The 23,764-nt window shown below is 45.6% G+C and overlaps 1 protein-coding gene across 2 annotated transcripts in view; it reads left to right on the top strand.

The window, feature by feature from the left end:
• LOC116517449 (nodal modulator 1-like) overlaps positions 1-16,201 on the top strand; it is a 55,201-nt gene extending 39,000 nt beyond the window's left edge. Inside the window, exons 22-32 of one of the 2 annotated variants that reach the window (XM_032230380.1) lie at positions 1,243-1,402; positions 4,328-4,454; positions 5,798-5,911; positions 8,163-8,290; positions 9,470-9,611; positions 9,947-10,030; positions 11,100-11,210; positions 11,775-11,876; positions 12,412-12,531; positions 13,735-13,827; positions 15,788-16,201. In XM_032230380.1, the coding sequence (XP_032086271.1) occupies positions 1,243-1,402; positions 4,328-4,454; positions 5,798-5,911; positions 8,163-8,290; positions 9,470-9,611; positions 9,947-10,030; positions 11,100-11,210; positions 11,775-11,876; positions 12,412-12,531; positions 13,735-13,827; positions 15,788-15,919 (1,313 nt within the window). In that variant the 3' untranslated portion in view covers positions 15,920-16,201. The remainder of the gene's footprint in view (positions 1-1,242; positions 1,403-4,327; positions 4,455-5,797; positions 5,912-8,162; positions 8,291-9,469; positions 9,612-9,946; positions 10,031-11,099; positions 11,211-11,774; positions 11,877-12,411; positions 12,532-13,734; positions 13,828-15,787) is intronic. The other variant, XM_032230381.1, reaches the window with a different exon arrangement.
• The last annotated feature ends 7,563 nt before the right edge of the window (positions 16,202-23,764 follow it).

Raw genomic sequence — 23,764 nt, 5'->3', positions numbered from 1 at the left:
GCGAGTTCGAACCTTCCTTAAGGGTGCTTCCAACTTACGACCGCCGACGGTACATCGTTATCCCACGTGGGATTTGACCTTGGTTCTCAGGGCCCTAACAGCTGCCCCCTTTGAGCCTCTACATTCCCTCAGCCTCCGCTTGTTGACACTCAAGACGGCCTTCCTGGTGGCCATAACATCGGCCAGGAGGGTGTCGGAGCTAGCAGCCCTTTCTGTTCGTGCGGATCTTTGCATCTTCCACCCGAACAAGGTAGTGCTTCGTTTGGATCCGACCTTTCTTCCAAAGATAAACTCATTGTTTCACAGAACTCAAGAACTTGTCCTGCCGGACTTTTGTCCTCACCCGTCTCATCCGCAGGAACGTCAGTGGCACCATCTGGATGTTCGCAGAGCTCTTCGTCGCTATGTGAAGCGCACGGCGTCGTTCCGAAGATCGGAGGCTCTGTTCGTCTCCTTCCAGCCATCTTCAATGGGACAGAGGGTGTCCTCCCACACCATCGGCCGATGGTTGAAAGCTTGCATTGCGTTGGCGTATGACACCCACTCCAGACCGGTTCCAAGGCGAATCACTCCTCACTCCACCAGGAGTGCGGCCACCACAGCGGCCTGGGCGACGCAAGCGTCTGTAGAAGAGATTTGCAGGGCGGCCACTTGGGCATCCCCCTCGCCTTTTATTCGCCACTACAAGATTGATGTCTTCGCCTCGGCTGAGGCGTCCTTTGGGCGGAGAGTGTTGCAAAGGGTCCTTCCGTCTGCGGAGGAGCCTGACCAGCCTAGCTCCCGCCCTGGGAGTTCATTGCTTTGATATATCCCATGATTGGATTCCCGAAGCAGCACACAGGAGAATGACCGTTGTCTTACCTGAACGGTCCTTCTATGGGTGCTGCGAAGGGAATCCAAACCCGCCCGCAGCTTCGGCTGGTCAGGGCTCCATTTTGATTGTGACTCTGTGACTTGTTACTGACTGGACTTGACTCTGTAGTGCCGGATGACTTGCGGCTTGTTTGAGGATTGACATAATGCTCCTTCGGTGGACTTCGTAAAGAACTGAAAGGAAACGGAAGTCCAGTCAGAGGAGGCGTGACTTTGAAATTTGCATACTCAGTCTCAAGGCTAGAAGGCTAAGTTAACCCATGATTGGATTCCCTTCGCAGCACCCATAGAAGGACCGTTCAGGTAAGACAACGGTCAGTTTTTGCAACTTCCTCACCCATCGTTCTCCCTGCCTTTTTTTTTTCTCAGAAAGCTGTCCTGGGAAGCTGATAGAGATATACGGCAAAGCGGGTCTCTTCCTGGAAGGGCAGATTCACCCCGAATTGGAGGGAGTTGAGATCATCATTTCTGAAAAAGGAGCGCCTTCCCCCCTGATCACGGTTTTCACAGACGACAAAGGGTCCTACAGGTAAATTCTAGTCCAGGGGGTTCGACTAGAGCAGTAGTCACCAACTGGTGGTGCGTGAGAAAATTTTGGTGGTCCACAGAAAAATTCCTTGCATTTTTCATATTGCACTAAATCAGGGGTCCTCAAACTACGGCCCCTGGGATGGATGCGTGCAATGAACGTTTGTGTTGCTGCAGAGAGTCTCCCCCTTTGGGGTCTTTTTGTGTGGGTCGGAGGGGGGAGAAGGAAATTCCAACTTGGGGTCTGCTCCAGCCTCCTGGTGGGGAGCTTTGGGCGAAGGCTGGAGGGAAGCACTGCTGGTGGCAAAGAGCCGGAGGGCTCGTTCCAGTGGGGCTGCATCATGGGCTGGAACTGGCTGACCATCTCAGCCCACTGAGCCTCCAGGCGCCGGTACCTGGCCTTGCTCTCCCGCAGGTCTTCCCTCTGCTTGGAAAGCCTAGGCTCGTAGTCCTCAGTGAGGTGCTTCTGCTGAGCCTCCTTCTTGGTCAGATCCAATTTGAACTGAGATGTTTTACCAATTCTTTCTCGTGGTGGCTGCTTAGCTCCAACAACTGCTTCCTATTGGGGCCCTAAAGTGCCTGGGCGGCCAGGGGAGGGGCGAGTAGAGGCCGGTGAGGCGCCCCTCCATGTGAGTGAAATCAAGTTGGCCACATCCACCCAGTCACATGACCACCTAGCCACTCCCACCCAGCCAGTCATTAGGCAGATCATATTAGTGGTCTGCAGGATTTAAAATTATGAATTTAGTGGTCCCTGAGGTTCGAAAGGTTGGTGACCCCTGGAGTAGAAGACCTCCAAGGTTGTTTCCAACACAATTATTCTGTGTTCATAGATGGTAGTAGTTGATATTCCTTCCCCTTCAACCATTACCAAATGCGTCCTTTAGACCAGGGTTCCCCAACCTCCCCATCTGTGAACCGGCACTGGTCCGTGGCATGCCTGAAATTGGGCCGTGGAAAATACTGGATTATGCAGAGACGGATAGATTGACATTGAAAATAAAAGATAAAAGGAGATACAGAGTATAACATGGAATGGGTTTTTATCAATGGTTAGTGATAAGAGGTAGAAATTAGATGAAGAAAGAACATTGTTATGTGTAAGTAAGATATGAATGTTGTTTATGACTATAAGTATTCTAATATAATTAATAGGATCATAAATAAGCTAATGTAATTATAAATATGGTTAGAATCATTATGTGTATTATTCTTATTATTACTATCAGTATATCTTACTTTTTCTTTTTTCCTTCTGTAAAATGAAATGCCCAGACAATATACTGTATTCCGTATGTATGTATGTATGTATGTATGTATGAGCTTGAGAACAAACGCAGGCAATTAAACTTAAAAGGAACTTTTCTTTATCAGTTCACAGTTCAAACTGGCTTCGAGCCCCAAAAATAACATAAATACAAGTCTTTGACCAGATAACGTAATGAAAACAAATCTTTCTTACAGCAACTCAATTTGAAGAAAATGAAAGCAAAACACTTCTTCCAAAAGTCTCTATGAATCAGGGTTACAGACATACAGAGCACTTATCCAAGTGAATCTTACATTAAGCAATGCACTTCTCCAGTGTAGACTTGAATCAGGGTTACAAGAAATAGAAAGCACTTATCCAAGTGTAACAAGCATTGTTGTACAAACCAAGAAACCCATGAAGGAACGACGTTGACTCCAGCGACTAGGGCGTGGCAGCATCCGTCCTTTTATCTCCAAACTTCCTCCCACAAGCCCCAGCTGCATATTGAATTTTATATCCTGAAAAAACTCGCAGCAGAACTGCTGAGTCACAATGTCTGTGTTCCAGCATAACTCTGGAATGCCTCAAGTAATTTCAAACAAACTTGGTACATAGGTGACTTATTCTCTGGAGACAAATACTGTGGGGGGGGGGTAAGACACCCCTAACACCTCTTGGGTGTGTGTGTTCTGTTAAGATACAGCCTGTTGTGCCATACTGCCGTACTGGCTTCTACTGTACAGCACATTGGAGTCGCCATGGTAACAGCTTCACAGTCCTCCACAAGGGGGCTCCCTCTGGTAAGGGGGAAAATCCAACATTAGAAATTACTTTTGGTCCAGACATTTTCCCTTTATAAATAAATACCAGGGCAATGCCAGGTTATAAGCTAGTATATGAATAAAAAATCTTGACTTAAAAGAAAAAAAAAAAACGGGTCAAGCTAACAAGGGAAGCCCAATCTGCAGGATGCAGGCAGCAAGCAAAACCACGTCCCCTTCAGTCCATGGAAAACCTATGTCAGCGTTCCTATCATGTAGAATTAAATCAGAGTCCAAGGCAAAATGATCCTTAAAATTCCAATTTAATAAATCAGACATCTTGGCATTGTGCTGTGAAATCCCAATACTGGAAATGACATCACAGTTCCACTCAGTTAAAAGTTCATGATCTTGTCCCCACACCCACAATCCATCACATGGTCCAATCTTCTTCCACACTGGCATCCACACCCAGCTGCTTCCGGTCAGGTGTAAAAGTGCGGAGACAAAAGATGACCTTGGCTTCTAGAAAAGAATGATAACAATACATTCCACAATCCTACTCCTGTCTATTCCCCACTCCCATCAACTATGCTAATGAAACAGCATAATGAAATAAGAGAATGTGTGGCAGGCCAAAATTCTAAAAGGAATAAAATTGCAGGCCTGACAACCTATTTCCATGGAACAGGTACCTGATGCCCAAAAGATTTGGGGGGGGAACCGCTGCTTTCGATGAGTTGGCTTTTACAGATCATGAAGATTGATCTCATCTGGAAGACTTTGAGGGGGGGAGAACTGTGTAGCCTGCCTCAATGATGGATTTTTGGATAGCCGGTTCCTCCCTCGTCAATTGAGATTCTCTGCTTTGTCTTCCTCCTCCCCAACCCTCCTCCCCCCCCACCCCGAAAAGCGTGGGACCGCTTCACAGCGATCTGGAATACACCGTGACTGCTCAGAAAGAAGGGTTCATTTTGAGTGGCGTGGAGGAGACCGTTGGAGATTTCAAAGCTTTTGCTCTTGCTGGGGTCACTTTTGAGGTAAACCTTCTCCAGATCTTCTGGGGAAACCTTGCTTGCTTCTCCTCCCCCCTTTTGCTTCTTTAGACTATTTGGGTTGTGTCTTCAGAGAATAGAATAAAGAATAGAATAGAATAACAGAACAGAATATAGAATAGAATTTAGAATAGAATAAAGACTAGAATAACAGAATAGAATAGAATAATGGAGTGAAGAATAGAATACAAATAGAAATTAAGAATAGAATGGAAATTAAGAATACAATAGAATAATGGAATGAAGAATAGAATAGAAATAGAAATTAAGAATAGAATGGAAATTAAGAATAGAATAATGGAGTGTAGAATAGAAATAGAAATTAAGAATAGAATGGAAATTAAGCATAGAATAGAATAGAAAATATGGAATGGAATAGAATAGAATAAAAATTCAGAATAGAAATAGAATAGAATAGAATTCTTTATTGGCCAAGTGTGATTGGACACACAAGGAATCTGTCTTTGGTGCAGATGCTCTCAGTGTGCATTAAAATACAAGATACATTCGTCAGGAATCATAAGGTACAAGACTTAATGATAGTCAGAGGGTACAAATAAGCAATCAGGAAGCAATCAATGTCAATATAAATCGTAAGAATACAAGCAACAAATCTCCCTAGACATGTCTTCCTTGGCTTTTCTTTGCCAGAAATTGAGAAGTTAGGTCCTATTTGAAGACGTTCAAATAAGAGACCACCATACTACAGAGTAGAAGGAAATCTGTTGGGTGAACCCTTGTTCAGCTTCAAGAGACACGTAGCTACTGATGTTCTTCCCTCTTCCTTCAAAAAAAGTCAGATCAATCCTTTAATCTAGACCACTGAGACTGTGCTGAACCAGCTTTTGTTTGTTTATTTATTTGTATGCCGCCCTTTTCCCTGGGGGGACTCAGGGCGGCTCACAATCAAAAGGGAGGGGGGACAGACTTTTACATATAAGACAGTACATGATTAAAACGCAACATTCATACCATTCGGGCGGGTTACAATCTTTAGCCCCAGGCCTGACGGGATAGCCAGATTCTAAGGGCTGTGCGGAAGGTCTGGAGGGTGGTGAGGGTATGAAGCTCCACGGGGAGATCGTTCCATTGGGTCGGGGCTATCACCGAGAAGGCTCTCCTCCGCGTGGTGGCCAGTCGGCATTGGCCAGCGGATGGAACTCGGAGGAGGCCTAATCGGTGAGATCTAATAGGTCGTGTGGAGGTGATCGGCAGTAGGCGGTCTCTCAAGTACCCAGATCCACTACCATGGAGGGCTTTATAGGTGGCAAGTAGCACCTTGAAGCGTATCTTTGATAGCACGTTGCTTGCATCTTTCGTTTGGACAGATTAAATCTGAAGATGGCCATCCCCTTGCAGGAGTTCTCCTTTCGCTCAGTGGCGGTACCTTTCGCTCCAACCTCCTGACTCAGGACAACGGCATGCTGACGTTCGCCAACTTGGTAACGGCTTTTATATTTACAGTTTCGACCAAAGGGAGGGAAAAAATCCACCCACTTGCTTCTCATTCCGAAAGGTTGCCCCGCAGCGGTCACCGCCTCCAGCCAGTTAGAATTTTGGCATAGGGGATGGTGAGAGCTATGATCCAATTTGAACGGGCCCAACTTGAGGTTGACTGGAAAAGAGTTTAGTTTAGTTTGGTTTGGTTTAAATAAGTTTAGTTTACTTTATTGTCATGGCATCTCGTATGGCGAAATTAAATGACATCTTCAGGGTACATTATAACTATAAAAATAAAACACAAACACACCTTTGCATTCTGGGGCGGGCAAGGATAGTTGATGCGCAAAATATACATTGCAACGCCTGTTGCAAAGCCTCTCAACTATCAAACGACAACCCGGCCTTCACGTGGTGCCCCCGTTCCCACCAATCGGGCTCTGTCGACCCTTGGGACTGGCGTCCCCTTGGGTATATCCAGCCAAAACAGCTTCCATGGATCGCCGTATCCATTCCTTTTTAGGGCTAAACAATATCGGTTGCCTCAATGTGCAAACATTGCTACAAACAGGGAAGCAGGCCCTTCTCGCTAAAAGTAAAATCATATAATAGCAACTGGCTGCACCACCTGACAACCCTAGCCCAGGACCGAAAACAGTGGCGCCAAATTTCCATGGAAGTCGCCTATACCCACGATGGGTGAAGAGGCGTCAAGTACAAGTACAAGTACTTTGCATTCTGTACAATGGAATTGAAAACTCCTGATAGGGCATTAATATTGCACTATGCAGGAGAATTCAATATAAGTTACTGGTAGAAGGGGGATAGAAGCTGTTTTTCATCGTATTTGTCCTTTTCATTCTCCTGTACCATCTGCCATAAGCCCGTCTTTGCAGAGCGGGGCAGGAATTGTTTCCTTCTGTTTTCACTCAGTTAGTTAGTTAGTTAGTTAGTTAGTTTACTTTATTGTCATTGCACATGGTACAACGAAATTAAATGATGTCTTCAGTGTGCATTATAACTATAAAAATAAAAACAGAAACATACATTCTTTACATTCTATATAATTGAAATTGAAAACCCGATATTGCATTAATATTGCGCTGTACGGTAGAATTCGATATAGTTACTGCTAGAACAGAATAGTAGCTGTTTTTAAAAAAAAGTTTTTTATTGTTTTAACTAAACAAAAAAAGAATCATCCTTCATTACATCTTGTAGAAAGCATGTCGATTGGTTAAAAATATATTTCGTGCATTTCCTCCACAATCATTACATATACTTCATTCATATTGAATTGCACATTTTAAATCAAAAGTCTTTATATATTTTACTATCAATGTACCACAATTCTCATTTAAGTACAATTATTTAAACGTGCTTTTCATCTGAAATCATTTGTATTTAAAGACACAACCACCTACTGGCATTCATTTGCAATTTCGATAAACCTCCAATAATACTACGCCTTTATAACATATTTTGAAACAAATTCAACTAATAAGATATCTAAGCATTTCCCCCCCACCCCAACTGACTAGAATAGTAGCTGTTTTTCAGCCTATTTATCCTTGTTTTTATTATCCTGTACCGTCTGCCAGGTGGTAATAGTTAAAAAAAAAGGGGGGGGGTGCCCAGGATGAGATGGATTTTTAAGAATCTTTTGAACTTTCTTAAGGCAGAGGGAGGTGTAAAGCTTTTCCAAAGAGGGGAGAGGGCAAGCCATGATTCTCTTGGCACCTTAACCTTATCCTTAACCCTCTGGAGCAGCTGTCCTATCTGCCACTGTGCAATTGGCAAACCAGACACAGGTGCAGTAAGTTAAAATACTCTCTACGGTGCAGTGGTAGAAGGTCACCAACAGTTTTTCATTCAATTGTTTCCTGGGAAGTCTCCGATAGTATAATCTCTGCTGGACCCTTTTGACCAGTGCTGCAATGTGAGCCACCCCCACCCCCACCCCCACGTCATGCCCTCTTTTATGCTAACACCCAGAAACTTAAAACTGGAAACTTGCTCCATTTGGTCTCCATTGATAAGCAAGGAGCTATTCCTTCTGTAGTCCGCTGTAAACTCCTAGATCTTATTGGTGTTAAGGACCAAGGCGATTGCAACAAAGGTACCCCTTGACTTGACAACCACAATTGGAATCAAGATTTTCATTGAATTGTACCCCCCCCCTCTTTTGGCTTTGGGGTGTGTAAATAGGTTGGGGGAGGGAATAATAGTCAACCAATGGTTCTCCTTTCGCAGAGTCCTGGTCAGTACTACTTCAAACCAATGATGAAAGAGTTTCGCTTCGAACCCTCATCTCAGATGATCGAAGTTCAGGAGGGACAGAATCTTAAAATCGCCATTGTTGGTTACCGTACGGCTTACAGGTCAGTGAATGGGAACTTTTGCTAGTTCAGGGCTCAGGGAAATTGGGGCTGAATTTGGTGGAATTAGCTGAACCGGAGAGCAGGAATGTAGAGAATGCGAACAAGTCCTCTTTTAAGGGCTAGGAGGATGGTAGAGATGAGAGGCCCAAGCCTTCTGAGAGGATGGCATTGAAAGAGAAGGCGAAGGAGCTGAGATCCGCCTGTATATACATTCTGAACTGTCACCCAGCTAGCTTTGTGTTTAAGGTGGGAATAGAACTTTAACTGTGATTGGCTCCCAGTCACCTGGTTTTTATGCCTAAGGTGGGACTAGAACTCATCATCTTCTGGTGATTGGCTCATAGTGGCCAGGTTTTCATGCCAAAGGCGGACCTAGAACTCACTGTCTCCTGGTGATTGGCCCAAAGTCAGATGGCTTTCATGTGTAAGGTGGGATTAGAACTCACCATGTCCTGGTGATTGGCCCAAAGTCACCCGGCTGTTTTTTTTCCAAGCCTAAGGCTGAACTAGAACTCACCATCTCCTGGTTTCTAGGCCAGCCCTTTAACCACTGCATCACATTTTAATTGAAGGATATTACTTGAGCCTTACCTTCTGTTGTGGCCCGCAAGCAGCCAGCAGAGCTGGCAGCAGATTTGGACAGTGAGGAGGTTGGGGAGGAAGATGGGCCAGTCCTGGAGTCTGGGGAAGGCTGTGACGAGGACTCTGTGTTGGAGGGGGCAAGAGCCCTATGCCAGTTATCAGCTGCCTTCAGAGTCAGACATCAGTGAGGCAGACAAACAGCTGGAGCCTGTTCCCAGTGTGCTCATGCGCAGAGTTGCCAGACAAAGGGAACAGCTAAAGAACAGGGGTCGACTTGGGAGGAAGGCCACAGGTGGACGATGAATTCCCAGGGGAAATAAAACAGGAGCAAAAAGGGAGTGGATTTGCAGGAGACCATTAGTTCGCTTAATTGGTTGGTGACTCTCCGAGATTCCTTGCCAAGTTTTGCAGAGATCGGCCGGGCAGCTCTCCAAGTCAGAGAAGGTCTGTGACCGTAAATCCTCCCTCGAAAGACTTTGCTGGATGTGAATGAGCAGAATTCACAGTCAATTAATAAAAGGGTTTTTTGTCGGGACCAGGAGTTTGCTTCATGTTCTTGGGAAGCCTCGGTCACAACATCTTCCTCCTCTTCTCCAGCTGCTACGGCACCGTTTCTTCTCTGAACGGGGAACCTGAGCAAGGGGTTGCGGTGGAAGCGGTAGGACAGGGGGAGTGTGCCATCTACGGAGAAGACACCATCACAGATGAAGAGGGGAGATTCCGGCTACGGGGTCTGCTGGTGAGTCTCTTAAAAACAGCAGAATTGGTGCAAGCTCCTCTTGGGTTTGAGTTAAGCCACTGGCAGTTTTTAAGGGGGTGGTTGTAACTCCAAAGCCCTGAATTTACTCATCGTACTAAGCCATAATATGCTGGACGAACCCCCTTCTTTTAATTAGAAAATGCGGATTTGTGGATTAGCATCAGGTGAATCCAGCTGCTTAACGTCTTCTTTAACAAGTTGTGATTCAGTTAAGTCACGGCTGGGGCGAAAGCCGTTGCGTAGGTCATAATGACAATGGTTGACCTTGGGATTGTTAATCTTGTGTTGTTTTTCTTAATTTTATACCTGAAAAGCCATCCTGCCTGTATCACATTCAACTGAAAGCCGAAGGCAACGATCACATTGAAAGAGCCCTCCCACACCATTCGGCTATTCAGGTATTCTGTTCTTTTTATAAATTGGATGGATGGATGGGCGGATGGGCAGGTGGGTGAGTGACTGAGTGAGTGAGAGGTGGTCTGTTAAACTAGATGTTCTGACTGAAGCTTCCTAATAGCATGGAGCAAACTCCTTGTCCCGATAAAAAGCCCTTTGATTAATTGACTGTGAATTCTGCTCATTCACATCCAATAAAGTCTTTCGAGGGAGGATTTACAGTCACAGACCTTATCTGGCTTGGAGAGCTGCCAGGCTGAGATCTGCAGAACTTGGCAAGGAGTCTCGGAGAGTCACCAACTAATTAAGCGAACTAATTGTCTCCTGCAAACTCCACTCCCCTTTCGCTCCTCTTTTATTTCCTCTGGGAGGGGCCATTCATTGTCCACCTGTGGCCTTACTCATACGTTAACCCCTGTTCTTTAGCTGTTCCCTTCATCTGGCAACTCTGCGCATGTGCACACTGGGAACAGGCTCCAGCTGTTCATCTGCCTCACTAATGTCTGACTCTGAAGGCAGCTGATAACTGTCATAGGGCTCTGGCCCCTTCTCTGCCTCTGACACAGAGCCCTCATCAGAGCCTTCCCCAAAATCCAGGACTGGCCCATGTTCCTCCCCCACCTCCTCACTGTCCGAATCCACTGCCAGCTCCGCTGGTGGGCCACAACCTTGACAGGCTACCAATAACCAGAATTTTCCATACGGAAAATTGGTTCCAAAATAAGAACTCTCCTTGGGGGAGGTCGGAGAGGGAAGCTACGGAGAAGCTAACCCAGTTTTGTTTTAAATGAGGTGATTATCTTCAGTTGAGCCTTGCGTGCGCTCCGCAAGTTTCAATTTTGAAAATAAAACCTTCGGGGACTCCTGAGCTCTGAAGTTTCTTCCTCAAGAGTATTGCACACTTCACTTTCTTCCCCATCACAAGCCACCAAGGAGTTGAAATGTTTTTTTTTTTTTTTTCCAATTGCAAACCGGAAGAGGTGGCGCGACCTGACTGGCCTTCCTGTTCCTCGTGAGCCTTCCCCCTTCTCGACCCGTAATCCTTTTTCCCCCCCATCTTCCAAATTGTAGGTCGGCAGCGATGACGTCGACAATGTGAACATCGTGGCTTTTCGCCAAATCAACCAATTTGATCTGAGCGGAAATGTGATCACCACTTCCGAGTACCTCCCTACCTTATGGGTGAGTTAAGGATGGGTAGGAATTGTCCAGTGGTTTTTTTTTCCAGGGTTCAGAAAGGTGTGTCTGTTGGGGGGGGGGGGGATGACCGGCACTAAACTGGGAATAAAAATACTCAGCTATTTGCTGCTTCTGGTCCAGAACAGGAGCGATCACTGAACCTGCAAATTGCTGCTAGACATTGGAGTAAACAATTTGAGGTTTCTTAAGGAATTGCTGATAGCCACAGCTAGCAGGTGTCTCAGTGGCTAAGATGCTGAGCTTGTTGATCAGAAAGTTCGGCGGTTCGAATCCCTAGCGCCGCGTAATGGAGTGAGCTCCCGTGACTTGTCTCAGCTTCCGCCAACATAGCAGTTCGAAAGCACGTAAAAAAATGCAACTAGAAAAATAAGGGACCACCTTTAGTGGGAAGGGAACAGCGCTCCGTGCGCCTTCGGTGTTGAGTCATGCCGGCCACATGACCACGGAGACGTCTTCGGACAGCGAGGGGAACCTTTACCCTTACCTTTATCTCTTATTTAACAATAACTGTGTGTGTGTGTCTGTGTGTGTGTGTTTTCTCCCCAGGTGAAACTTTACAAAAGCGAAAACTTGGACAATCCGGTTCACACCGTCTCACTCGGCCAGTCGTTATTCTTCCATTTTCCACCTCTGCTCCGGGATGGAGAGGTAATAATCTTCATACATCCCGCCTTAGGCATGAAAGCCAGCGGGGTGACTTTGGAATAAACACCAGGAGACTGAGAATTCTAGTCCTGACAGGTGTGAAACCCAGTGGGGTGACTTTGGAGTAAACACCAGGAGACTGAGAATTCTAGTCCTGAGGTGTGAAACCGAGAGGGGTGACCTTGGAATAAACACCAGGAGACTGAGAGTTCTAGTCCTGACTTTGAGCCAATCACTTCCTCTCTCAACCCAACCCACCTCACAGGACTGTTGTTGTGGGGACAAATAGGAAGGAGAAGGTGTGTTGGATATGTTTCCTGCCCTGTAAAAATTAATAAAGACAGGATATAAACAAACAAACGGACTGACCGGTTGAAATGATGTAAAATCAACTGGGGTGGTGGAGTAAATGCCTACCTAGAAGAACATCTGGATGTGATTCAGATTCTGTTGCCTTCCTTTCTTTTTTGTTAAGCTGGTTTTTGTTTTTTTTTAATTTCTCCTTTCTCCACTCCCCCTCTCGCTCCTTTCCTGCTAGAATTACATGGTGCTTTTAGATTCCACCTTGTCCAAGTCCCAGTATGACTACACCCTACCTCAAGTCTCATTCACCACCATCGGATACCACAAGCACATCACCTTGGTTTTTAATCCTACGGTAAGGTTCTGCACATTTCTGGAGAGAGAGAGAGAGACAGAGAGTGAGAAAGAGATACACACAGAGAGAGAGAGAGATACAGAGACAGAGAGATACACACACAGAGAGACAGACAGACAGAGAGACAGAGATAGATGATACATAGATAGATGACAGATAGATAGATAGATAGATGATAGATAGATAGATAGATAGATAGATAGATAGATAGATAGATAGATAGATAGATATAGACAGACAGAGACAGAGATACAGAGACATACACAGAGAGAGAGAGACTAGATAGATAGATAGATAGATAGATAGATAGATAGATAGATAGACAGACAGACAGACAGACAGACAGACAGAGATACAAATAGAGAGAGAGAGAGAGAGAGAGATACACACAGAAAGATATATATAGAGAGAGACACACAGAGAGAGACACAGAGAGGTAGAGATATAGAGGGAGATAGAAATAGAGACAGAGAGAGGCAGGGACCAGAGAGAGAGGGATACAGAGAGAGAGAGAGACAAAGAGCGATATAGAGAGAGATACACACAGACAGAGACACAGACAGAGGGAGAGAGAGAGAGATAGATACAAGGAGAGAGAGAGAGACAGAGGGAGACAGACACAGAGAGAGACAGAGAGACACACAAGAGAAAGATACACAGAGAGATACACACACAGAGAAAGAAAGGTGGGAGTCAGCCCCAGTGGAAAGCCATGGTGGGCTCGCTTTTGTGGCACGCACTGGTGGGCTAGCAGCCATGATTTGTGCCTTGCCGTGGTAGAGGATCTTAGCCAATGGAGATTTATTCAAAGCAAACCATGGGATATCCAGGCAAAGAAAGTTGCTACGATATCGTAGGAGAAGGGCAGGCAGAGCTGAGGTGGTGGTGGGGTTAAGCTTGTCATCAGCCTAGAATCATTGCGTTCCCACAAAGGATCCAAGTCTAACCCTCTCTCGAATTCCATTGGCCCTTATCTGGTGCTAATTTAGTATTGAACTTTAGTTGAATAGATTCTTGGATGTAGGCTTGAGCAATACATCTTCCGAATTGCACCTTAACGGATAGTCCTGATTTTTTGCACCTGGCAGATATAATGTCTTCGTTGATTTTATGGGTAACACCACTGTCCTTGGCAAGGTGGGGGGGTTTCTGTGCCTTTAGCTACCAAAAGTATTCTAAGACTACAACTATCTTCCTTTGCAGAGAAAACTGCCAGAGCAGGATATTGCCCAAGGATCCTACATCGCTCTTCCGTTGACTCTGCTGCTTTTGTTAGCTGGCTACAACCACGATAAGGTAATAGAGAGGATGGTTTTGGCTGTGCTTCAGGTTGAGTTGCTTCCCTTTCTTGGGGACCCAATGAACATCATTGTTCTGACCCCAGCACCCCAAACATGACAAGCCCTCTGACGTGAACTCCAAACATTCCTTTATTTGCTGGCAGCTACTGCAAAAAGTTTATCACGCAGGCTAACAACTCCGTCCCTCCAGGAGATGAATAATTGCCTGCCACACCTATTCATCTCCTCTCCCTGCCTTTTATCCCCAGAGCTAGAGTGAGGCTTCGCTAGCAGTGGTGGCCCTTCCTTCTCAAGGACTGGCCCATAGATTTCCACTGCTCTCCTCTCCTCTGCCTTCTGCACTGGACCCAGCTGTTCCTCCTCTTCCTCATCAGCCATCTCCAGACCTGGGGTCTGTTGAGTCTCTATCTGAGGGGCTGACAGACAGCCCAGGCTCTGCCTCTGTCTCTCTATCTCTTTCTCTCTGTTTCTCTCTCTCTGTCTCTCTGTCTCTGTATCTCCCTCTGTCTCTCTCTGTCTGTATCTCTCTGTGTCTGTATCTGTCTCTCTCTGTCTCTGTCTCTCTTTGTATCTCCCTCTGTCTCTCTGTCTGTTTGTGTCTCTGTCTGTGTCTCTGTGTGTATATCTCTGTCTGTATCTCTCTCTGTCTCTGTATCTCTGTATCTCCCTCTGTCTCTCTCTGTCTGTCTGTGTCTCTCTCTGTGTGTATATCTCTCTGTGTCTGTATCTGTCTCTCTCTGTCTCTGTCTCTCTGTATCTCTTGTCTGTCTGTGTCTCTCTCTGTCTGTGTCTCTGTGTATATCTCTGTCTGTCTCTCTGTCTGTCTCTCTCTCTGTATCTCCCTCTGTCTCTGTCTGTCTGTCTGTGTCTCTGTGTGTATATCTCTCTCTGTATCTGTCTCTGTCTCTCTCTGTCCTTGCCTCTCTGTCTCTCTGTCTCTGTATCTCCCTCTGTCTCTCTCTGTCTGTGTCTCTCTGTGTGTATATCTCTCTGTCTGTATCTGTCTCTCTCTGTCTCTCTCTCTGTATCTCCCTCTGTCTCTCTCTGTCTGTCTGTGTCTCTGTGTGTATATCTCTCTCTGTATCTGTCTCTGTCTCTCTGTCTATGTATCTCCCTCTGTCTCCCTGTCTGTCTGTCTCTCTGTGTGTATATCTCTCTCTGTATCTGTCTCTGTCTCTGTCTCTCTGTCTTTGTCTCTCTGTCTCTGTATCTCCCTCTGTCTCTCTGTCCGTCTGTCTCTCTGTGTGTATATCTCTGTCTGTATCTGTCTCTCTCTCTGTCTGTCTCTCTCTCTCTGCCTCTCTCTGTCTCTGTCTCTCTGCCTCTCTCTGCCTCTCTCTTTGTCTCTCTGTGTGTGTCTGTCTCTTTCTCTCTCTCTCTCTGTCTCTCTGTCTCTGTCTGTCTCTCTCTCTCTCTCTCTCAGCTCCTTTCCTTCTTCCCCCTTGGAGCTCTCATGTCTGTTCGTTGAGTGGTTTGACCTCCCAGGAATATATGATTGTCTATTTAGGGTAGTGGGATTACTGAGCTGGGGGAGGGGGTGGCAGATGGATTGAACCATCAATTACACTTTCATGCACTTATGGAAGAGACTATTTGTAACTTGGAGGTTGAAATGTGGAATGCTTGGTGCTCTCTGAGCTTGGTAGCTTTCTCATGGACCTTTCATGACTCAGCTAGGTAACATCCTCAGTGCTAGAAGAGAGTGGAGTTTGCTCTGTTTCTTATCCCTTCTTGCATTGATGATGTTACCTGATTGGGCCATTGAAAAGTCTGCAAGAAAGCAGTCAAGCCGAGAGACCCCCAAGGACTTCACATTCTAATGCGCGCTTGGTGAACCAGAAGGAACTTCTCACTGCTTTATAATGTGGGTTGATGACTTGTAATCATAGCATCATGTTGGGGTAGACTTCTCTCTTTCCCTGGACCAAAACGTGGCCTGTTTTCTGTTCCTCCAGTTGATTCCCTTGCTGCTCCAGTTAACCAGCCGTCTCCAAGGGGTGTGTGCTCTGGGGCAGGCGGGGGCCGATACAGGAGGCCTGGAGGATATCAAGAGGCAAGCCAAGAAACAGAAGACGAGACGGACGTGAGAATGGATGTCCCAATCAGTTGTGTTGGTTTCACTTACTCCTCTTTTCGCTTGGCTGCTAAAGTGAGACTCTCCGGGTTACAGCAAAGAAATCCTTTGCACTGGACACCTGGATTCAGAGTTGCCTTGTCACGGGTATGATTTTTTTTTACATGGAGTATCTTGAATGTCACAGAAGCCCTTTTAAGAGAAAGCCTCTGTCCTAAAAAGGCAGTGTTGGGGGTTATCAATTACGGTCAGGCTTGAAAGAACGACGAGCAATTAAATTTGTTTTCACCTCCAACTCGGTCTGATTTGAGTCTTAATGCTCAGGCATTCTTGTTGCTACTTGTTCCTGATTTGCTTCATTTCCTATTTATATTTTTTTCTTTTCCAGGCTCTAAATCTTTTTCAAGTAGCATCCTGGAATGTACGCACAGGAAGGGAACTTGGCAATTCTCTGGTCAAATTCTGTGCTCATTGCAGAAATCTGGTTCTACAGCATTTTAGCCCACTATGACCATTTCAGTCCAAACTTCTGCGAGCTGGCCACCATCCAGATGTGGGGATTCTCTCTCCCGTAATTCTCCCAACTACGATGGCTATTACCGAGGATTCTGAAAGTTGGAATCCACACACCATGTAGATTCACTTCTAAATGCTCTAACCCAGTGGTCTCCAACCTTGGCAACTTTAAGACTTGTGGACTTCAACTCCCAGAGTTCCTCAGCCAGCAAAGCTGGCTGAGGAACTCTGGGAGTTGAAGTCCACAGGTCTTAAAGTTGCCAAGGTTGGAGACCACTGCTCTAACCCACCTGTTCTGACCTAGACTTCCTGAACCAGTAAAAACCACACGCTTAGTCCCAAAAACCCTCTTTTTATTTCAACGCCTGTGAATTCTATTCATTCACAGCCTGTAATGAGTCACAAATAGTTTGTAAAGAGTCCGACAGAAGTCTGACAAAGTCTTTTGGGATAAGGCTGATAAGCACCCGCTTTTATCTCCCTTGAAACGCTGCCTAATTGGCAATTCGCTTTGCAAGGCCGCACGGAGCACAGAGTCAAAACGGAGCTTCAGAATTTAAACTGACCAGCATGAACAAAGTTGATTCCTGCCAAGGCTCATGCACTTTTGGTCCTCCTTTATGTCTTGTGGGAGGGGCCAATTGTCTCCAAGCCTTACTCCCGAGTTGTCCCTTTTGTCTTAACTGTTCTTGCCTTCTGGCAGCCCTGCGCATGCGTGCACTGGGAACAGGCTCCCCCTGTTCCTCTGCCTTGCAAATGTCAGACCCTGGAGGCTCCAGAGGCAGCACATAACTCCTAGATGGCCCTGGCCCCCTCTCTGCCTCCGACGCAGAGCCCTCGTCTGAACCTTCTCCAACCTCCAGGACGGGTCCATGTTCCTCCCCAACCTCCTCACTGTCCGAATCTGCTGCCAACTCTTTCCTTATGTTATGCCCATATCTATATATACGTTGTTATTCTTATCCCTCTTTTATTTAACTATATCCCATATCATAACATTTCCCCCTAATAATCAAAACTTTAAATGTATCTAACTTGGTTCTTTTTTATTATTATTAACCTTTATGTATAATCCAAAGGGATTGCTAATCATCCTTACATGGTTTACCATTCAATATTCATATCCAACTCTGCAGGCCGCCGGCGGATCACAACCCCACCTCCAACTTAATGAAGTCCATGTTTACTAGTTTTACCTCCCATTTGTTCCACTAACTGTGATGTCCAGTGACTCCCTCAGAACTGGTATTGGTTGTCCCAATAAATCTGGAGGACTTCAAATACAGGAAGAGATTTGAACAACTAGAATTTGCACGATGCCATGAAGAATTCATTATTCCAGCCGTTGCCTGTGGTTCCACCACAAAACCGCGTTCGACTAAAGTGCGCTCGACGAAACCACGTAGCTGACATCATCAACAGGGCGACAACAGCGCGGAGACAGAAGCACGCTGTAAACGCTAAACCTAAAATTAACCCCTAAACCTAACCCCCCTAAACCTAATCCTAAACCTAACCCTAAACCTAACCCTTAACCTAACCCTAAACCTAATCCTAACCCTTAACCTAACCCTAAACCTAACCCTTAACCCTAACCCTTAACCTAACCCTAAACCTAACCCTAAAGCTAACCCTAAACCTAACCCTTACCTTAAGTTGAATCGGCTTGCTTTCAAAGCGCTATTTAAAGCGCCCTTCTTTCTCCGCGCTCGCTGTTGTCGCCCTGTTGATGATGCCAGCGACGCGGTTTAATCGGGCGCGGCTTAGTCGAGCACGGTTTTGTCGTGCCACAGTTGCCTGTTGCTCTTCCAGTTCTGGCGCGCACACGTGGGTGCTGGGCAGCTGGCTTTCGCACACGCATGCACGCAAGAAACTGGATAAACCAGGTGACCGGCACGCATGCGCATGCCGGAAACAGGAAGCTCGGCTTCCCAGCGCGCGCATGCACATCGGGGAACTGCTCTTCTGGTTTCTGTGTCCGTCCCCCACCCCTCCCGTTTCGGCACTCCGTGCCAAAAAAGGTTCACCAGCATTGGGTTAAATGTGTAGAAAATTAAGTTCCAATGGGAGTGGAATTGGCTGATCAGCATGCCATCTCGTTCTTACATAGTCGCTTTAGTTCATATCCCTGCTTTAATTGCAAAGGTGTTTTTTTTTTTTCTTTTACAGAAAAGTGGGCTCCCATGAATTGAATGGGGGGGAAGCGACGGCCTGGGCATGAGTCATCCTTCCATACCATTCAGTGGAAGGCTTAATTGACATCTCCTTAGCCAAACCACTTCAGGGTTGATCCATAGAAGTCAAGCTGTATTTTGCATCTCAATAGGGAGGAGGGAAAAAATAATTGGCACGAAAAGCAAACACCTATTACGATTTTATTTCCAAATGCCCATTTGTGCTAGTTCTTTCTCTCTCTCTCTTTTTTTTAAAGTCTCTTTAAATTTGCATTAATGCTGTGTTGCTTCTTTGGATGAGAATCAAAAGTGTTAAGTTATTTGGTATGAAGGCCTGTGAAGAGATGGGCAAGCATACCTCCAGGACACCGATGCTGAAGGGTAGAGCGGCCTAGCCCATCCTGGAAGGGCTAGGTTGCAGGGCAGAGAATCCTCTATCATTATTGAGAAGAGCTAGGAATTCTGGGAACTGTAGTCCAATCCATCTTAATCAATGCTGGATCAGAAAAGATACACCATGCAACGCCAACATTTCTAGGTTGGATTCAGAATTAGACCTGGCACACAAACAGGTCACAATGAACATGGACACATCCGTCCTTCTTTGCTCAACTAGGAGTTGGCTCCTAGCAACGGGTAGAAATTTGCTAATTTCCCATAGTTTCCTTTTATTAAGAAAGTTCTGCATGTCGAGAGACCTCAATATTTAATGAAGCAAAGTAGTGAACCCTGTTTGATCCAGTGGTTAAGGCACCAAGCTACAAACCAGGAGAAGGTGAGTTCTTGTCCTGAAATAGCCATGAAAGGCAGCTAAATGACTTTGAGCCAATCGCCAGGAGATAGTGAGTTCTAATCCTGCTTTAGGCAGGAAAGCCAGCTGGGTGACTTTTGGCCAATCTCTTTCTCAGTCCAGAGAGTTGTTGTAGAGAAAATGGGAGGAAAGAAGGTGTATTGCGTACATCTACTGCCTTGAGTTATAAAACCAATAAAGGTAAAAGCTTCCCCTCACACACATGTGCTAGTCGTTCCCGACTCTAGGGGGCAATGCTCATCTCCACTTCTAAGCCAAAAAGCCAGCACTGTCGGAAGATGCCTCTGTGGTTACGTGGATGGCATGACTAAATGCCAAGGGCGCACGGAACGCGGTTACCTTCCCATCAAAGGTGGTTCCTATTTTTCTACTTGCATTTTTTACGTGTTTTGGAACTGCTAGAAGCTGGGACAAGTAACGGGAGCTCACTCCATTACGCGGCGCTAGGGATTCGAACCGCCAAACTGCCGACCTTTCTGATCGACAAGCTCAGCATCTTAGCCACTTGAGCCATCACATCCCTTATAAAAACAATAAAGGCAGGATAATAAATAAAAGGTCTTTCTATCTTCCACACAATCTTCTGGCAACACATTCTGTTTTAACAACAACAACAAAGATCGTATGTAAAGAGCCCACACTTTGTGTCTTTCCTTTTCCTAATCTACTCAAAATATTTTCACCTTTCCTCTAGATATTTTTCCCTTCTGGAAATAACTTGGTCTAAGAACCGCAGAAAAAGGTCAAACGTTCTCACTCCACAAATACTATCAGCAGAGAGACTCCCAAGTCTCAAACAATACAATACAATACAATACAATAGCAGTTGGAAGGGACCTTGGAGGTCTCTATATTTATTGAACGATCTCAACCTGTGTCCCGTTTTCATATATATATGTGTGTGTGTATACTCACGGACATACCAGTGGTGGGATTCAAATAATTTAACAACTGGTTCTCTGCTCTAATGGCCAGCTGGGTAGGCGGGGCTCAGTGGTCACGTGACTGTGGCCAACTCAACGTCACTCCCGTCGATGGATGCTTCGCCTTAGCTCTTACAATGTAATCAGGGTTAACCAGAGAGGCAGTTTCTGTAAGCAGGTAAACAAAGATGAGGCTAGAAACAACACCAGAATGTTTCCTTCCTGCCTTCCTTACAGGATTAGCCCTGTAGAGTGGGAAAAAAACAAAAGATTTCTTCCAGATCCCAGTTCTCCGAACTGCCTGGAAAGTTACCAACCGGTTCTTCCGAATAGGTGCGAACCGGCTGAATCCCACCACTGACACATAGACACGAAAACTTGGATGACACAGGTTGAGATCGTTCAAACAATAGACTCAGCAAACTGGAAGGAGCCACCTTGGTCCTTTTATCACAACTACAACGGGCAGAAGGATCCTTACAAGCTTGAAAGCGATTTGCAAAATGTGGATGAATTGAAACGTGACGGCTGTCTTGGAGGTGTGAGGCAGGATCCTTTGTTTTCGAACCCGTTACGAGTTTCATTCTTCACGGCCGTTCAGGTTGGCTGCAGCAATTTTTGGGATGACGTGTCACGACGAGCTCAAAATTGCTGCCAAGGACAGGATGTGTGGATATATTCAAAGGCAGAGAGTGGCATTTTGGAACTAGGATGCTGCTCTTTTTTCTTTTTCTTTTCATCTGGGGAGCCTCTGATAACAAATGACGTCTCTCCTGTTTTTCTCCTTTATGTTTTGTTGGGTTGAAAGCGTGATGGGAACATGTCGCCCGATCCTAGTCCAATGTAACCAATGTAACAAGAATAAAATTAATTAAGCCCAAAAACTATATATAAATATATACAGAACTGTGTATAAAGGCGTGTAAATATAGAAGCGAAATATTACATACATGTACAGGTATGATGACATAACAATGTTGATGTAATGTCTGTAAGGTGTTGTAGAAGGGAAAAATAATTTTAAAAATCTGCTAAAAAAAAGAACTAGGGGATAACACAATAGCAGCATTCTGATATTTGAGGGGCCGCCACAAAGAAAGAGGGGAAGTCAACTTATTCTCCAAGGCACTAGAAGGGCAGGACAAGAAACAATGGATGGGAACTAATCCAGGAGAGAAGCAACCTGGAATTAAGAAGAAACTTCCTAACAGGGAGGACAATTAACCAGTGGAACGGCTTGCCACCAGAAATTGTAGGTGTTTCAACACTGGGTGTTTTAAAGAAAAGACTGGACAGCTACCTGTCTGAAATTGTATAGGGCTATGATGGAGAACTATGGCTCACCTGCCACAGGTGGCAAGCGGAATCCTCTTTCCGGGTCCGTGAGCCATCTCATAGCTTGAGGCAACCAAGGTGGCGCAGTGGTTAAATGCAGCACTGCAGGCTACTTCAGCTGACTGCAGTTGGGCTGTTCAAATCTCACCGGCTCAGGGTTGACTCAGCCTTCCATCCTTCCAAGGTGGGTAAAATGAGGACCCGGATTGTTGTTGGGGGCAATATGCTGACTCTGTAAACCCCTTAGAGAGGGCTGAAAGCCCTATGAAGCGGTATATAAGTCTAACTGCTATTGCTATTGCTAGCGTGCATTGTATTATGGCTATGTGTGTGTGTTCACGCGTGATTTGAGCACTCGGTGCCAAAAAGGTTAACCATCACTGGTAGAGGGTCTCCTGCTTGAGCAGGGCCAGGGGGGTTGGACTAGAAGACCTCCAAGGTCCCTTCCAGCAATATCGGCCTGGCAGCTCTCCAAGCCAGAGAAGGTCTGTGACTGTAAATCCCCCCTGGAAAGACTTTGCTGGATGTGAATGAGCAGAATTCACATTAATCAAAGGGGATTTTATCAGGACCAGGAGTTTGCTTCCTGCTCTCGGGAAGCCTCGGTTAGAACACCAAGTTTAATATGTTTTGCTAGGCTTCAACTTTTAGCAAGGGAATCTGGGGTTTTTAAGAGTGCCGGGATCTCCAGTTTGTCGGTCTTCCCCATTCCTCCTCCCAGATATTCTGAGAAATTAAAACGGCAATTATCACCGCTGTCGTTATCAAACCTCCAGTGCAGTCCAAGCCAAAGAGGGACGCTTTTTCAAACCCATCTTCCCTCTTATTTCTAATCCTTTTTATCCCTAATATTTTTGCATATTGCTTCCTTCCCAGGAGCAAACCCTGACTTGTTTATTTGGAACGAGCGCTCGCATTAAGAGGCGATATGATTACCGCTGCCTCAAACCCACACGAGGCTGCGAACTAAAAGGGATCTGTGAATTCATTTGTTTTCATTAAAGTCAGACAGCAGGAAAGTGATGTCACAGGAGAAAGATTAATTTGCAAACTGAATAAATGGGGAAAACGGAGAGTGCGGGAAGGAGAGAAGGAAGAGATGGATGCTCTGATTTGGCAAAGTAGTTTTGAAAGGAGATCGTTAACTCACTCAGATAGATCGAATAGGGCTGAGAAGATGCCTTTTCTAGCCCTTCTGCTCACCCTGGACCTGTCAACAGTCCGACTAGTGAACCCAAGAAGTAGACACTCTCAAGTACTTTGAAATCCCAAAAGCAAAACTTTATTGGAGACACCGTGTGGGTACTGAAGAATCAAAACCAACTCTGTACGCAATGCACGTACAGTTAAAAAAAAACTTCTCTTTCTCCCCACCTTTGGTTGATCTAGATTGTCCAATTAAGAATCATCTTTTTATTTTGAGAACTGTTCCCTTTTCTGTCAGACACCTGCATCAGCGGCCTTGATGGGTTTTTGGCTCTCACGGTCCGTCTTTCTCGCTCTCCTTTCCCCCAGTTCTTTGGCAAGTTGAAGAGCGAAGCGGTTCAACCTTGATAGGATCACTGAAATAATTCAAGTCCAGAAATCATCCTTCAAGACTGGAGTCCGGGTTCACTCAGTGACAGGCAGTCCTTGACTTACAACCATTCATTTAGTCACCGAAGTTACAACAGCAATGAAAAAAATGACTAATGGATGTTTTCCACACAACCGTTGCAGCATCCCCATAGCCACGTGATCAAAATTCAGATGCTTGACAACTGACTCATATTTATGACGGTTGCAGTGTCCCGGGGTTACGTGATCCCCTTTTGCAACAAGCAAAGTCGATGGGGAAACCAGACTCACTTGTAACAACTGTGTTACTAACTCAACACCTGCAGTGATTCACTTAACAGCTGTGGCACAAAAAGTGGTAAAACGGGGGCAAAACTCACTTAATATCTCACCCAGCAGCCAAAATTGGGGGGCTCAATTGTGATCACAAGTCGAGGACTTCTCTAATCCTTCTCCTTCAACATCTTGTCCAGAAGAAAAGAGAACATCTTGTCCTACACCTCCAGTCCAGAAAAGAGACCAACATTTGTTATCTCTCAGTT

The sequence above is a fragment of the Thamnophis elegans genome, chromosome 14, assembly GCF_009769535.1.
Source record: "Thamnophis elegans isolate rThaEle1 chromosome 14, rThaEle1.pri, whole genome shotgun sequence".
Lineage (NCBI taxonomy): Eukaryota > Metazoa > Chordata > Lepidosauria > Squamata > Colubridae > Thamnophis > Thamnophis elegans.
The sequence above is the reverse complement of the archived record's forward strand: the minus strand, read 5'-3'. Positions and strand labels throughout refer to the sequence as shown.